Here is a 17,051-nt window from a genome sequence, read left to right on the forward strand (position 1 = left end):
ATCAAAAAAAATTACAGATGCAAAAAAATTCAGATGCAAAAAATTCAGACGCAAAAAATTCAGATGCAAAAATTTCAGATCACACATCTGGGACATCAAGGATAAGCAATTGATTCTATCTCAAGCCGAACCGACAGCCAGCCAATCGAGTTACGTTAGGCTGGTCATGTGACACCGATTCAGGAAGACAGTCAGCGCGGATGTGTGATCTGAATTTTTTGCATCTGAATTTTTGGCCACTGAATTTTTCACATTTGAATTTATTGCATCTGAATTTTTTGCATTTGAATTTTCTGCATTTGAATTTTTTGCATCTGAATTTTCTGCATTTGAATTTTTTGCATCTGAATTTTCTGCATTTGAATTTTTTGCATCTGAATTTTTTGCATCTGAATTTTTTTGCATCTGAAGTTTTTGCATCTGAATTTTTCGCATCTGAATTTTCTGCATTTGAATTTTTTGCATCTGAATTTTTTGCATTTGAATTTTTGCATCTGAATTTTTATTTTATTCTAAATTTATGAACATAGTTGAATTCAGAGACAAAAAAATTCAGGTACTTAATTTCAGTGCAAAAAAATTTCAGTGCTAAAAATTCAATGGCTTTTATAATTCAAAATCTGGTGAGACAGATTTACTACCATACCATACCTCAAGGTTGAAAAACACTGGGTTAAATAATTAATAAAACACAGTTGATCCAGTCACTGTGGCCCACTGTGGAAAAAAAAAAAAAATCAGCCTGTATGCAGAATAAAATTAAATCAGATATGAATGTGAGGTATTATTTTTTATTTATTTTATTTTATTTTTTTGTTGTTGTGATGTGTTCCAGTGCACTGAACTGCAGTTTCCCAGTGTCCCTCAGAAAAGCCCATTAACGCAGACTGACACTAGTCATCTGCATGCTGTGATGAAGGCAGCATCAGCCAGTGGTTGAGAGAGGCAGCTCCGAGCAGAGGGGCGGGGAGGGGGCGCAGCCGGAGCTTACATTCATTAACGACCACCGACAACCGGGAAGCCTCCTCCGGCAGCAGAGACGCGTTCACGGACAGACGGACACACAACCGGGGAAGATGGTCGCGGTGCAGACGTCCCCTAATCTGTCTCCATCGGCGGAGTGGATCTGCTGTTTGGATAAAAGGTGGGTGGGTGGGTGGGTACTCATGCTCTCCACGATGCTCTCCACGCCGCGCATCTCCACAGCAATGATTGTGTGTTTTCTCTTTCATTCATTCGCGTCAACGTGATTAATCGGAACCGGCGATCTCTGCGTGTGTGAGTGTGCAATATTAACGTGGTGTTAGTCATTTTTAAAGCATTTGATTGTCATATTTGCTGTTTTATGCTCTTTTAATAGTGATAATAAGGGGTTTGGTGCATCACATTGTACATCCTTCTTTTGGAAACAATGTTATTGTATCCTCGGTCAAAAAGGCGTTGGTGGCTTCGAGGTTCACTGGGATGTCTCTGCACTACATGCATGGGCTGTGACTGGTTTCTGCTCTGTCTGTCTGCTTCAGTCAAGTAGTTATACATTCCTCAAACACTACCCTGTTGTGTATGTTTGTGTTATCCCCTAAATAAGGAGGAAAGGATGCACAAGACACTGGTTTCTCCATTTTTTTTTGTCACAGTGCTGCATGTGAGGCTCTTATTTCCCTGGTTTGACTGGAAAGGTTAGAATTACTGAGCAGCCACTGACTGTACAGGGATATCAAGACATACACATGCACAACTCTCCCAATTTAGAAGCAGTTATTAGTGCATGCTGTGTTTAGACAAGTATTAGATCTGTGCATGCAAATATATACTAAGCCAAAAAAAACCATTAAGCCCAAGGGGGAGAGCTAATTTGTTGTAAATAAATTAACATTACAAAAGGGCAGCCATACAGTAATTATGTGATACCTCACAGTTATATAGGACTTGCACCCCACAGCTTATACACCCACTCATACAAACCTGAGTATGACACATCTTCACGTTACCATTGGCAACCTGAGTCTTGTCTTCTTATCATCAGCTGTAATAAGACAGGATGCATTTTGATTCAAGAAAATGTGCGCGTACCTTTTGTTTGTTAGCAGAGACGAAGAAAAGCTCCAAGTAATGGCTACTCTCATATAATCAATAATTGGTCATTAGTCAAAAGAATAGACATAGAATAGTCATAGTTTTTGTCCAAGATTATGTTTTTCTACCATTACCTAAAGAAAAATTATTCATTATCATCATCATCATCATCATCAGGGGAATATCAAACTCTGAATTATAGATGAGGTAAATGAATTGAATGATCAGTTGCTGCAAGAGCTGCAACTAATGATCAGTTCAATAATTGATCAGTCTGTTTGTTTGATTAATCAAGTGGATATTTTGTCAATAAAAAACTAACTATGGTGACAATATGATGTCCTCAGATGTCTTATTTAGCCCAGATATTATTGTCAAAGAGGAAAAAAGAAACCAGAAAATAATTTACGAAGCTGTAATCATAGGATTTTGAGTTTCACTTCTCATTTGATAAAAATGCTCAAACCAATTATTAGAATAAATGAAAGTTAATAGATTAATTAAAAGTTTTTGTATCTCTAGTTGTTACTGATTAAAGTGATGGCAAGTGAAGTTTGATTCTTAATATAGGAAACATAAGGCATAAACTGTAGTTGCAGCTGGATTTGGGTAATGGCCAGAAATTTTATGAACAATTTATGATTCTAATCTTTAAATTTGTTCCGTGGGTGGCACAGTGTGGCCTTTTTGTGTGGAAAATGCATATTCTCCCTGGGTCTGAGCGGGTTGTCTCCCACTGTTTAAAGACCTTTACCTTAAAGGAGTGATATATTGCTTTTTTAAATGGAATTATGCATTTTAAAACATCTCCCTGTGGTCTACATAAACTGTAAATGTTTTGCTTGGGTCTGAATTCTTCATTAATTCAACTCCACAGGTCCATCTTCAAACCTATTTCTGAGTAATGACATCAGAAAGGTCATTGTGAGCGCTGGCCCTTTAAAAGTATATGACCCCACCCCCTCCAGGTTGTTGGCTGTCCTGCTCTTTCCCTTTCAGCCACTTGTGTTCATTAATACAACCAACAACTGAGTCATTTTAGGTAATTGGCTCAAAGTTTGGACATATTTTCAGTATGGACTACAACTGCTGCTGCAGACAAACAATTATGGCGTACTCTGAGAAATGTTTGTCGGAAGTCTTGACCTTATACATGCAAATGTCGTGACATAACTAGTTATAGACGTAACAAATTAAGAAGGAATTGAAATGGGTTGTAGGAATCCACTCGATTTTTGCCAAAATGAATATAAAGATAGCTTTACAGCACCTGGAGGGTTCAAATTCAAACTTTTTGAACTATTAGGGTCCAAATACACAAATAAATGTACCAAAGACTAATAATCCCTAATACCTTTAAAAGGTTAGTTGGTCAGTCTAAATCCCTTGTAGGTGTGAATGTGAGAGTGAGTGGAAGTTTGTCTGTTTATGTGGTGATTGGCAACATCCACCTTTTCATAATAGGCTCCAGCATCCCTGCAACCATCTTGAAGACTAAGTGGTTTGGAAAATGAAAGGATGCATTTCTGGCTACATGAACTCAAAATCAAAAATACACTTCCTTATAACTACAGTATATGTCATATCTGACTGGAGAAATATGTTCAGTTAATCAATAACAGGTTGCATTCAAAATTTTTGTTGAGCAACAATGGAAAAATAAAGTGTGATTTTGTCACAATTTTCAGACAGTTAAACTTTGATTTATGAAGATAATTCCATATATTGTCCAGCCCTAGTTGTAGCTGAGTTCACATGTAATAATGGCTGATGACTATGGACCTGTTCTGGGCTGTAAGATTAGACTGGACAGGGTCTTGTAGCAGAGCACTCAGTACTCTTCAGCTGCACACCTCTTATTTAATCAATACTCAGCTGAGTATGTGTGTGTCTGTGTGTTCAGAAGCTTTCATCTACAGTAAATGTTGATTCCTGAAAGTAGGCTAAGTGAGGGGCTGAAAATGAGACAAAGGTTAAGATACGACTGTATATCCATCTAAAGACATTTATTACTTGTGAGTGCGAAGTGTGGGAGATAACGTCGTATTTGTTTTTGTTTAGAGTTGCCCCGGGCAGGTACTGCAGTTCAGTCTGCACACATAGCACCAGTCCAGATGCCACTTGAGATTTAATGTCCCTTTACTGAAGGAAAATGGAAGTGCTGAACATTGTGACTAGCTCTTGTACTTCTATATTAACAATAAGTCTGAAGCAAAAGTGAAAGGAATCGTAACATCTGTTGTCTCACCTAGAATATGTGTATTAATTGGAACATGTGTCAAGGCTAGACGAGATTGGAGTAACTGTTAAATCATTCAATTGTTCATGTAGCTGTTTATGCTCATTATTATTCAGTGTTTTTATGGGTTCTGAGGTTGTTTGTGGCGATGCAGAGGGGTGTTGAAAGAGCTGTGTACATACAATTTCATGAGTTTCTGTTATAGTAACATACTCGTCTGCCAGTTCGGGGAAATCTGTTTGTGTTGAAGCTGTCTGACATGTTGGTTGGCGGCCATAAATCAACCTATGATGTATTTGTGTGGAAATAGTGAATTGTCCAGATGGATGTGTCCTAAAACAATCTGCAGAACCTTCTGGTGTCTCTGTGTTTGCTCTTGAGTGTCTCATGCTGGATGATTTGTAAATCCCCTGTGTATGTGTGTGTGCGCGTCATAATGTGTGGTTGAAAGCTGAGATCTCTGCTGCATCATCAGTGAGGGCAAAAAGGCTGAGAAAGGAGAAGTCAAGAGAGGAGAACTGATAGACGAGTGGAGGGAGGGTGAGATAGGTGAAGAGCTCTCAGGTCACATCCGTTTCACACTGACGGGGTGGCAGATTCCTCTGGACAGGCATCGAGTGAGCAGGAATAGGACAGAACAGGAGAAAGAACAAGTAGGCCCTTCACAATTTTTATGTCATCATAACTGTGATTATTTTTAATAATTGTCTCTATTCACCTGCACGAAAATAGTAGATGGAACACGAATATCATTTTGAGATTTCACTTTTAATCACATCATTTTGAAGTATTGGTCTTCAGTTGGTGCTTCTCATTAAATTCTGTCAAATCACCAATGTGTAATTTTGGTTTACAAAGCCTAAAAGACCAACAGAAATGCTATTATAATTAATCAGTTATGCCCCAGTTGTTCTTCATTAGGTGTACTGTATGTTAGGGCAGCATGACATGATGTAATATAGCATGTGACAATAGGGAATGTGTAGTTTTTCACATTATTGTTTAAGTCACTGGGTTACAAATCACACTCCTTACTGCAATTTCATCATTTTGACAGCACTTTGCATTCTTCCACACGGGTGCAGGCAGGAAATTTGCATAAAGGCAACACAAACAAACACAGAGAGGAGTGAATGTGACACAGAATGGGATTTTCTGAGCAGTGGATTCCTAATAAAAGAAGGGAAAAATAAAAGAAGACTATGTTAAAAGATATGGTAAATTTTGTCTATATTGCCCACCCCTAAGAGTCTCTGTATGCATATAATGAAACTATTCGTAGGCCATTATTATGCTAGTGGTATCAAATGAAGAGAAGAACACAATGATATTGTTAATTGAAAGTATCTGCAGGGCAATTAATCATTAACAAAAATCTCATTATCATGGCAGCCTTTAGAACAAGGGGAAAGCCCATAATCCAGTGGATTAGAACTGACAAATCTTCACAGTTTCAGCAGACGGATAGGTGAAGGGTGACGCTTGTATTATCCATTCAACCTTGAAGAGTTAACCTCCCTGTCTGCCTGTATTGTACTGTGTGGGAGTCCACCTGTCTAAACCATTAACCCAGCCTACAGTGGGATATGATGCTCCGTCAGAGCTGCAAAGGCCAACGCAAGCAGTAGGTGGCTGATGGGAGGATGAGTCACAGGCCAAAAAAGAGAGAAAGACACAGAAGGAGAGAATGAACCGGTCTGTAATAGCCCAAAGCCTGTGGCAGATGTTGTGGGTTTGGAAGATGTGCTGTGCAGTGCAGACCTTCAGGCAGAATCTGTATTTATCTGGGACTACCATCCTCAGCACAGAGGACAATTTACTGCTCAAAGGCATAAATATGTGTATTTAGCATTGTCTGTATATGTGTGTCTTAGTAAAGGGGAGTCGTGCCTGTACCCGTGAGCTTGCAAAGCTGGAATAAAGGGATAATAATAGAAGGATAGTGTGTAGATGTGTTAGTGGTGGGACTTAATGGATGGAGGGAAAAGGAGAATTTGCCATTAATGGAGAGAAGAAAATGTGTAGCTTAAAGAAAAAAGCGTGTCGTCTTCCTTTTGATCTTGCCGCACATGCTCCTGAGAGAAACCATCGAGTCTAGAGAGATAGTGGAGAAAAAATGGATGGAGATTAGAGAAGTGTTTAGAGGAGGCAGACAAAAGAGGGAAAGAGCTGGAAGCAGAGGAAGGGGAAGGAGCTGGAGGAGGAGAGGGGATAGACAGCCTCTAGTCTACAGAGGAACAAGACCACAGTGCATTAGCGATTCTGTATGAACACATATACACACACACACGCACACGTGCAAGGATGAGTCACTAGTAAGACAAAAAAGTGAATGAATGGAGCTAAATGCAGTGTGAGTTACTGAAGGCTGTCTTGGCTCTTAAGTGTTTCACCATATCGCAAAACAGAACGTTTAAGCTCTCAGATCAAACTTGTGGCTGAGTAAATGTCTAACAATGATGCGCTTGTGTGTGAGTGTGCATGCGTGTGCTCAGATTTAAGCGTATTATAAAATGGCAGCAGTACAAATGAGATCCTACATCAACACCCAGTGGGGGGTCGGAGCCCAGAGAAGTAACGCCTGCAGCTTCCTCCTGCTATCGCCGCAAACACGAGGCAGAGTGCTGAAGCCAGAAAAACAAATGTATAGAGAGGCTTAAAACAATGGATGTTCATTATAACTTAGAGGGCATATTTCTTTTTATCCCTTTAACAGCTGTTTGCAAGTATTTTTCTATTATTACTGATTTTAAGCCCCTGGTGTTGGCTTCTTTAATGAGGAATTCTGTCTGTACAGGCCTTCAGAGCGTTCAGGAGAAGATGTGGACATCATTCTGACCAGACTGAGAGAGGTCAAAGCCTTCCAGAGGTTCCCTCCACCACTGCTACTGCAGATATGTGCCACTGCCTTCTATGAATGCCTGGAGAAAGGCATCACATGTATGTACACAGACAATTATGTGTTGTCTTTTTGCTTAAGACAATAGATACGATTGACACTGTCATAAAAATTTACCTCTTATAATGATGCATGCACTGGTCCTGTCCTACATAATTATTTTTTTTCTAATTTATTTACATTTAAAGCAGCTCATTCTTTTCATTTCAATGTATTTACAACTAAGGATAAAAGGATATGTTACATTTTCTCAATAAAATATCTAAAAATGACTAGATCTATGATATATATTTTGGTAATTTTTTTATGTAGTTATTATCAAATGTTTCAACAATAGTCAAAGTTTGCTTTAGTTAACGACCAGTATCATTTGTCTTTCTGTCAGTGGTGTCACCTGTCACGAAAACTAATTTGTCTAAATACAGGGTCGCAAAATTACATAGTAACAGTTATATAGCACTATATCTGTCACAATATACATATACACACTACTAATACATAATACAGTGTTGCATACATTATTTGCAACACAGCAATGCAGTAGAGAGCTAATTTATTGTTAAATTTTAATATTTATCTAGTTTACAAGGTGCCCAATCAAACCTAGTCGTAGTATTAATCGTAGTAGTAGTAACATATATTCTAAAACACTACTACCTGTAAAGTTGGAATAATTTTGTTTCCAAACACATACGCCTTCTTATTGCTATCTATACACGGCAATAATCACCTTTGACCAGGTACATTGATTACATCCAGAGTACCAGTTACGCATTATCTATCATGAATAAATCACATTTGCATAATAATTTCATGAGACGAGGTAAAAATATTTTACTCTAACTTTGTAGACAGTGTTTATTAGTAGTAGTAGTAGTAGAATTGATATGAGAATTAGTATTAGTATTATTATATTAGTATTATTATTGATTATTGTTAAGATTGTCAGTGTTGTGGATAATTTATTACAAATAACATAATATGAATATATGCCATTAAAGATAATGTTGCACTTTAGTTAATTACTTTGGGTATAAACATGAACTCATACCAGAATTTTGTCATCGAACTTTTGTTATTGTTTTGATTAAGAGACCCCTAGTGGCAGATATTACATCCTGTGTGTTTAAATTCTGTCTTGCACATCTATTGTCGTCTTTGCAGTGTTTCGACAAGGTGATATAGGCACCAGCTGGTATGCTGTCCTGTCCGGTTCCCTGGATGTCAAAGTGTCAGAAACAGCCAACCACCAAGTAAGATTCACTTTACGTAAACAAATTTAATCTGAACTGACTGTTCATTATATTTTGAAGATGCCTTTTTTTATGTTTGCCATTTACAAGTGATTCTCTTCTAAATATTTGTTTAATAACCTCCTCTGTTAAAATTCATGCTGCGTTACAAGTGCCCTTTCTGCTCATTGTCTCGTACTATTTTCATCAGCACTGACATTGTTCTAGTACATTAGCTCATATCTCGATGCCTCACTTTGCTGCCATGCCGTAGAAAACAACTTCTCGGAGATCTATGCTTCTGCTACACATGATACTCTTTATGGGAGAAAGTGGAAGAGGGCTTTACTGAACATATAGAGGATTTGCTCCCAGTGAAAGACAGCGATAAGACGCCTGTTCAGTATAAAATGTCCTTTTCATGTACTGTATATGGCCCTCAAGTGCCATTGGTGGCCTAGTTTCTGTGGCTATATTTGAAATGTCAGTTTGGCCAGCTGAAAATTTTCAATAGTTTGCAGAATATTTGTTATAATCAGTGGTCAGTATGCGTGTACATATGTTTCCTCAAGCACGTCAAACACCTAAAGAGGTTTTTCATACAGAAAACTCCCTCCATATAGGAATTTATTAACATTAATTACCATATATTAATGTGTCCGCTCCATGTGATTGTGCATGTTCACATAAAACACGTGCATTTACTGCTGTACTCATATGTAGGAATGGACTAATTTATCAGCGTTATTGACACTATTCATGATGAGTGAGTATGAGGCTCATCTTACCTTACTAGGCCTTGAATTGTAGATATGTCCCATGTGGTCATTGGCTTTAACACACATATTCTCAGTGGTTTAGTCGATTGTGTTTGTGTGCAGGATGCAGTCACCATCTGCACTTTGGGGATTGGTACGGCGTTTGGGGAGTCCATCCTGGATAACACACCCCGCCATGCTACCATTGTCAGTAGAGAGACCAGTGAACTGCTGCGCATCGAACAGAGGGAGTTCAAGAGCCTCTGGGAGGTAAGAGACACACAAAGAGAGAGAGAGACGGCAAAAACAAAACAATACAAAACAGTGTGTATGACCTGGAGCTTTATGATCCAGCGTCAGCTCTGTTTCACTAGCAAGTTTCTATAGACAGACATAAAATATCTTACAAGTATCAGACCTTACAAATTGTCTTAAATGTGAACACGAATATTTTATCTAACTTTATTTACCAGTCTTAATCTAAATTTGTCTTTTTCTTTATAGTTAGCAAAAGATTGTTTAGCCTAAGTTAGTATAATAATCATATCATTACATGAAACATTATCTGCCTAGGACCACACATGATTTGCATAAATAAAGTCTTGAATTTGGTTAAAAACCCACATTGTCAGATAATGTTCTATTGTAATTATTGCTTTAACCACAAGAGGGCTCTCCACCTCAACAGTGCCTTTTATTCCTTTGTTAGATGCGTACCTTTAAAGGAAAAGGTGCACCTGAGATACAGTAACAGTAAACTAATAGAAAAACCAAGTATGTGTATGTGCAGTGTAATCTTTTGTATCACTAGATGTTGTGCAATATTTACAGAACAATATGCAATGCACTGAATGAGTACACCAAGCAATAAATGCATGTGTAGTTCAGCCAGTGTGTTGGGAGATGTACAGAGATCCCTCATCTCTTCTTCTTGCTGTTATTGCACATTGCTTCCAAGTGTTAGTCCCAGCACCACAATGAAGAAGATATAATCAAAGAACAACTACATTAACTAAACATACAGACACACAGATTACATTATGCATTTCCATAACTGAAAGAAATTTCCAGTTCGGATGCATGAGAGCACCCTTTACAATACTAAAGACTCTGCTTTTCAAGGAACAATCCATTCATCACATAGAAAATCTGTAACATTGAGTTTTTGACATTTTCCTGCTAGATAAATGTAGGTATTTAATAACATTAATATTAGTTATCCTGTGACTGTACATTATATTAAATGCCATTGTTGTTTACCAATGTGTTTTTCCTTTTGCACATCAAAAAGCTTTTTTAATTTACAGATAAAAAAGAAAATAAACATAAATATCTCCCAGATACACGTGACTTCAGTGTCCAGGTTGTTAAATGTCACTGTTAACAGAGTATAGCAGACCTCTGGAAGAATTAACAGTCGACTGCAGGGCTTTGGCCTGAGCTTTGGCATCTTGTTTTGGAGTTGGCACCGTAGTAGCTGCCTGTTTGTGGGCCTCCTTGTTGAGGTTACACTCTCCATTCACTGGGTCCCTCTCAGGGAGGAAGTGTTGGCAGAGGGCTGGGAAAATTTAGTGTAGCTTCATAGTTAAGACCAAAAGACTTCGTGCACCTGCTTGGCTCTTTGTTTTGACAATCTGTTACTGTCTTTTCTCTATTAATCTAAATAGCTCAGTTTACTTTGAGATTAAAATGCAGCTCAGTTCTTCTGTACTGTTTCATACATGACTTTGAAAATAGTTTCATGATGTTTTATTTCAGTTTGTTGAAAGACATATGTTCACCTCTCTCTATCCACGTGGAGCTCTGACTTAGATTACATAAAAGTTGTGATTTTCTTGCCAAATGTCATTTCAGCATGTCAAACTCCAACCTTGAGGCATGCTTAAGGGCACAACACTTCACTTCAAATGTATAATACAGTTCTGCACTCAGTGATAAAGAAGTGTATGATTTTTACCTCCCATCTGTGTTATTTTTTGCATTTTGTTCAGGACTTAAACACCACTGGGTATAAAATAGTTCATATAAATAAACTAACCTCTCTTGCCTACATTAAAGGTACAGTGTGTAACATTTATGGGGTGTTTAAGAGGATCTAACTGCAGAAATGGAATATAATATGTTTTCTTCAGAGGTAACATGTGTCATGATAACAATATCTTGGAATACACCATTTATACAGTTGCAGAAAAAATTATTAGACCATCAAAAGTCATCAAAAACAATGGTTATGCAATTAAGTACAAACTCCTGTGTGTATCATGTGACTAATACAGACAGAAAAGAAAACATGGAATGAAAGCACTGTTTTTGTCAGTACAGTGCCATAGCTACTGATGTAAGAACTGAAGTGATTTTGGTTATTATCAAGAAAACATGGAAAATGGCTGGATATCAGCTCTTAAATTAAACTGTTATGAGCTATTTTTGTTGCTATCATTATATTTGTCCAAACAAATGTACCTTTAGTTCTACCAGGCATTAAACTGAACAAGAAATTAAAGAAAACAAGGGTTGTTTAATAATTTTTTCCTCAACTGTATCTTATAGACTATGACCCTTATTTAGTATCAATTAGACCTTTTGCAAGCTTATTACAAATTATTGGCAAAATTTGGTCACAATTTGGCCGATGGCTAATATGAAGTGTCTCCGATGTAAATACTGACCTTGAAGGAAGCACAAAAACACAAGTCTGTGCCTCATAGTTGGATTTTCAGTTCTGGATTTACTGATTAATTACTTAAAGCTTGAGGGTTAGTTCAACAGTTATTCAGTCTCTCATAAAGTCAAACATGATTAATTCCTGGCAGTGCTGAATTTGTTTGATGAAGGATTGGGGGGGGAGGGGGGGGGGGGGTATCAGCTGATTTACACTCTCTCTCCGAACTACCAATATTGCATTATCAGCCTTTAAAAATCCATTGTGGGATGACCTCTAGTATCTACAGCAGGTCAGAATGGACTTCCTGTTCTGCCTTTTTTTCTATTTTGTAGCGTAATATCCATGTTAACGGGGTTAGAAGGGATTGAGTTGGGCAATTGTACTTTTTCTGTTCTAGCTCCAACACTGTTGAACAACCTCAGTATCAGATCAGTCAGTGCCTCATTTTAATTGTCATTTTTCATTTGAATTATTATTATATTAATGTCTTTTTTTTTTCTTTTTGTTCTTTACTGTTCTCTTTTGCTGGTCACTTTTCTTATATTCTGGAGTATTTTGTTTTGTAAGCACTTTGTAACTCTGGTTTTGAAAGGTCCTGTAGAAATAAAGTGTATTATTATCATACATTTTTGTTAGATTTAGCAAAATATTACACATTGAACCTGTAAGTGTCAGTAGCTATTTTGATGAGTAGTAGTGGATGGATGGTGAAAGACTTTTAATGTGTTATACACTACCAGTCAAAAATCTGGACTCACCTTCTCATTTAAATGACATGAGATGGACTGCAGATGACCAACAAGTGCTCAGCATCACTGGGAACTCCTTCAGGACTTTTGGAAAACATTTCAGGTGACTACCTCATGAAGCTCATCGAGAGAATACCAAGAATGTGCAAAGTGGTAATAAAAGCAAAATGTGGCTATTTTGAAGAATCTAAAATATAAAACATGGTTTGAGTTATGTCACACTTTTTTTAACGACATAATTCCATATGTGTTCATTCATAGTTTTGATGTCTTCAGTGAGAATCGACAATGTAAATAGTCATAAAAATAAAGAAAAACCAGGTGAGTCCAAACTTTTGACTGGTTGTGTATATCCCAACACATTTCCAGAACTGATGTTAGCACAAGAAGGAAGTAACCAAGTCACAACTGAGGAAACAGTAGTACTGAAAAGTGCTGACCATTTTCAATGTGATAAGCGTGGGTAACTGCGATGAATGCAAAAGATAGAAAATACAACAAAAAAAATGATGATAATGAGTGTATTTTGTCCAGTGAGTTTTTTTAAAAACAGAAAGAACCTGTAGAGCTAATATGCACACTTCATCTTTTCCTTTTACCATGCAGCCTTAATGTTGTCTAAAGTACCAGATCATTCATGTGACAGTGAGTACGGTCTGTGGGTAAAGACGAATCTCTAAAAATAGCCATAGTTTTGCTCTCAGCATCAGTAAACAATGTTACTGTCTGTCCCAGGGTTTTTCAACCATTGGATTGCCTGGAATTCAAATGGGGTCGCCTGAAATTTCAAGTAACTGATAAAAATAAAAACAAAATTATTACTAAAAAATATTTTTTAATGATTCAGTATATATTTTATGATAATTATAACACCACACACTTTTCCTAATAAAAATCAAGTTAAAATAAAATGCAGGATATAATATCTGAGAGGGTATGTCTTGATTGACCTGATCATGTGACTGAATGTGTTACTACGCTTCAACCTGCCCAGACACAGTCACAGTCAGAGAACCGGACCAAACAGAGAATGGAAAGATTTATTCGCCCACCTGGCCCCGATAAGACATCTCCAAGAGTAAAAAGTGTCCGTTTTGAATGTCTGAGGTCGCCAGAAATTTGTGATGTTAAAATGGGGTCATGAGCCAAAAAAAGGTTGGGAACCACTGGTCTATCTGGTGTAAAGATGTCAGTAAGAAGAGTTGTGTGTACAGAGAAATTAAGTTGCTGATACTGGTATGATATTTCAGGAACATGTGTGAGATACAACAGTAATTACATATTAAAGGGTGTGTGCTCTCCTATTATTGGGCTTGTAGTATGTTTGCTTGTGGGCTAAGTGCACTCAGACTCCCTCTCTGCTGTCTATTTTAGGAAAACAGACATGAAGCAGAACCCATAGCCTGGGGTTGTCCTTTTTCAATCTTACTCAAGTTGGTTGTAAAAGGATCTTTGTGTTTCATTTCCACCAGTGTGTGAGTGGACTAATGTGAGTGATTTTTGTGTGGACTAGACACCAGTCATGCGTTTGATGAAAAGATGAGAGAAAAAAAAATCTTGTTCCTTAAATAGAATGAAAACCAGATTGTGAATTTACAGAATATCGAGCGTTCACCTCCAGTGATTCAGGACTGACTGGTATTGTGAGTTCTCTTCCCCGATTTATTCCTCTGTCCTTTTCACCCTCCCTAATCCACTCTACTTCCTCTCTCCTTGGACATGTTGTGTCTTTTGCCAGCCTCCATCCCCCGCCCCATGCCCTCCTCCTTCTCCATCCTAACCCTCACTACTCCTTTCTTCCTCCCTGTGTTGCTTTCCCTCTCTCCTCTCTCTTTCTCTGCACTGGAGTAGCCTGATCATACAGATACTCACATCACCGTGGTAACCTGTGAAGGAAAGTGGTCAGGCTCTTGGCTCCATCGCAGCGAGAGAGGGAGGGTGAGAGATAGAGAGGGCGAGTGGGGCGACGGGGGTGAGAGGAAGAGAAAGAGAGAGAGAGCGTCTTGTTTTGAGCAGGATGCTATCCGGTGGCGTGTGTGTGAGTTGTAAAGGAGCAGAGGGCAGCTCTCTGGGGATTCAGTCCCTGGAGCATTAGGCAGTTGAGTGTGTTACCTCAGGTGAGTCTGGCTTTTTCACAGTACCAGTGTGCACTCTGCGGAAACATACAGCTTGTCATTCTAGTGTGTTGTCTTTTGTTTACTCTGTTTTTATTAGACTTATCACAAAATGAAATTCAACTTGTGGTTCATCCTAATGTTTGACCTTAGTGCAATGACTGTGTTGGTTGTGTGTGTGCGTGTGTGTGTAAGAAAAACAGTCAGGGCGAGTGTTAGTGTCTTCAGATCAAACAGATGCTCTCTCTGTCTCTCTGTGGAAGTGCTTGTGCTCATGACAGTCCTCAGAAGCCATGGGTAGCTTGGTAATAACCTTGCACAAGAGAAATGGTACTTTTCAGTGTTTCAGTTTTACGAATGCAAATATATTTGTTCTTAACAGCTGTAAGCGCAGCATCTGTACATGTTTAGTGACTTCAGCTACTCTCATTAACCCGGTTTTAAATGCTGCTGCTGCTGTTTGTGTGTGTGTGTTACATAATGTTAGTTGTTCAGCATGTAAATGATCTTGGTTGTACAAAGGGCTTTGTTTTAAAGGGACACTTGCAATGTGTGTGATGCAGATGCAGAGGCCTAACACACAATACATTAAACTGTTAGATGTGTATGTGTTTAAGTTTGCAGTGGACCCTGATGTGAGTTGTCTGTCCTACAGAAGTATCGACAGAGCCTGGCTGGACTTTTGGCCCCTCCTTATGGAGCTATGGAGAGTGGATCCAACAATGACAGTGAGTGAAGACACACAAACACACCGATGAATGAAATACTGGGAATGAATGGGTCTGTGTTACTGTACAGTTGGCAGGGAGAATGAAACTGATCACAAACTAACTTAGGAAGGAACAGTTTTTCTTTATTTTTTACTTTTCATAATCCATTTAGTACAATTTATGGCTTTATTTCAGTTTTTTTATGTGTTTGTTGTCAAATGTTTTACGTTTTCACTCCTCTAAATACAACTACGCACAGCTTACATTTTATCATGTTATGTTTTTGAGAATTAAATGGATCTGTTATGTAAAACAATATTCAAATGAACATTTTTTCTCTTACAGGACTCACAGATAAAGACAACATGAACTCAGACTCTGCAAACAAAGTTCACAACAAGGTAGATTCATAAAATGAACTAGAATGAACCAAACTGAAGACCAGTACACTGTAGCCAGGAAGTATGATTTGTCTCTAATCATGTCATAAAACATACTAATATATTAAACTTCATGTAAGAAGTAGATGATGCATGTCAGTCAGAGGGGACTTCTTTTTTAACGAACAAAAAGAAAAGCACTATGTATACTGTTAAACCTGTAGAGAGGATGCAGCAGACTACAGATCATATAGCGCTGCATACTTTCATGTTTGTGAATGCCGAGATGGATTTTGTAGGTGTGTGTTTCTCTGAGTAGATACAAGTGATGACTCACAGATGTGATCCTCTGTAGTTATGCTAATATTAGCTAATGTATGCACGTAGAAGAAAGATCCCATCTGGTCAATTAGCAAGGCTTCCTTTGTTGTTTTGAACAGGAGCTTTGTATGTGCACACATCTGCCCTCTTTCTCTCTGTGTGAGGTGCAGGTGTGATTTGTTTAGGATCCATGAGCTTCTATGTGCTCCGTGTTTACATGCAGCTACAACTATGAGTATTATTTGCAGGATTTTTACATATTCAGTAATATTCAATATTGACATTTTCTTGCCTGTACAATCCCATATGAAAAGGTGCTATCTGGGGTTTAAATAAATACTTTCATGAATCTTACTCAGATACTAGTCTTCAGTAAACATATATGTTGTAAAAATACAAAAGTATTGGGACGCATCACCTACACCTCAAGGGACTTCCGATTATAGTATTAGTAGATTAAGTATTATCCTGATAAAAGTATTCATGTCACCTGTTGTCTGTATTCATCATGATAAATGTTAAATTATATATCTCTATATAACTTACTAACTTTTCTTTCAGTTACTTGTGTACTTTAAAGAATTGTTTATGGTCAAAATGTGACAAATATCTCAGAAATCTATTGATAGAACATAAAAAAATCAGTTTTAAGTGTAACTCTGAACCATTTCTTTTTTAAATGAAGATAACGCTATATACAAAATTAACCCTAAAATGAAATATTACTTTTCCACAATTATATTTGTCACAATATAAAATTATATTATGACTTTGGTTTATTTAATGTTGTGGCCCATCCCCATGTTAGCAATGGAACACCTGAGTTTAATTTGTCCCAATATTTTTTGTCCATATAGTTAGTGTATTATATATATATGGAAAAGGCCTGTTAATGTTAAAATTCTGTA

General features: G+C 37.7%; 1 protein-coding gene across 2 annotated transcripts in view; it reads left to right on the top strand.

Moving 5' to 3' along the window:
• Nucleotides 1-857: 857 nt before the first annotated feature.
• The window catches only part of LOC115437591 (rap guanine nucleotide exchange factor 4-like), a 36,942-nt gene continuing 20,748 nt past the window's right edge, over nucleotides 858-17,051 (top strand). Inside the window, exons 1-6 of one of the 2 annotated variants that reach the window (XM_030160870.1) lie at nucleotides 858-1,144; nucleotides 7,113-7,255; nucleotides 8,379-8,467; nucleotides 9,328-9,474; nucleotides 15,388-15,460; nucleotides 15,788-15,843. In XM_030160870.1, coding sequence (XP_030016730.1) covers nucleotides 1,077-1,144; nucleotides 7,113-7,255; nucleotides 8,379-8,467; nucleotides 9,328-9,474; nucleotides 15,388-15,460; nucleotides 15,788-15,843 — 576 coding nt within the window. In that variant the 5' untranslated portion in view covers nucleotides 858-1,076. Of the gene's footprint in view, nucleotides 1,145-7,112; nucleotides 7,256-8,378; nucleotides 8,468-9,327; nucleotides 9,475-14,226; nucleotides 14,736-15,387; nucleotides 15,461-15,787; nucleotides 15,844-17,051 lie in introns of those variants that run through there. The other variant, XM_030160871.1, reaches the window with a different exon arrangement.

This window comes from Sphaeramia orbicularis, chromosome 17, assembly GCF_902148855.1.
Source record: "Sphaeramia orbicularis chromosome 17, fSphaOr1.1, whole genome shotgun sequence".
Taxonomy (NCBI): Eukaryota; Metazoa; Chordata; class Actinopteri; order Kurtiformes; family Apogonidae; genus Sphaeramia; species Sphaeramia orbicularis.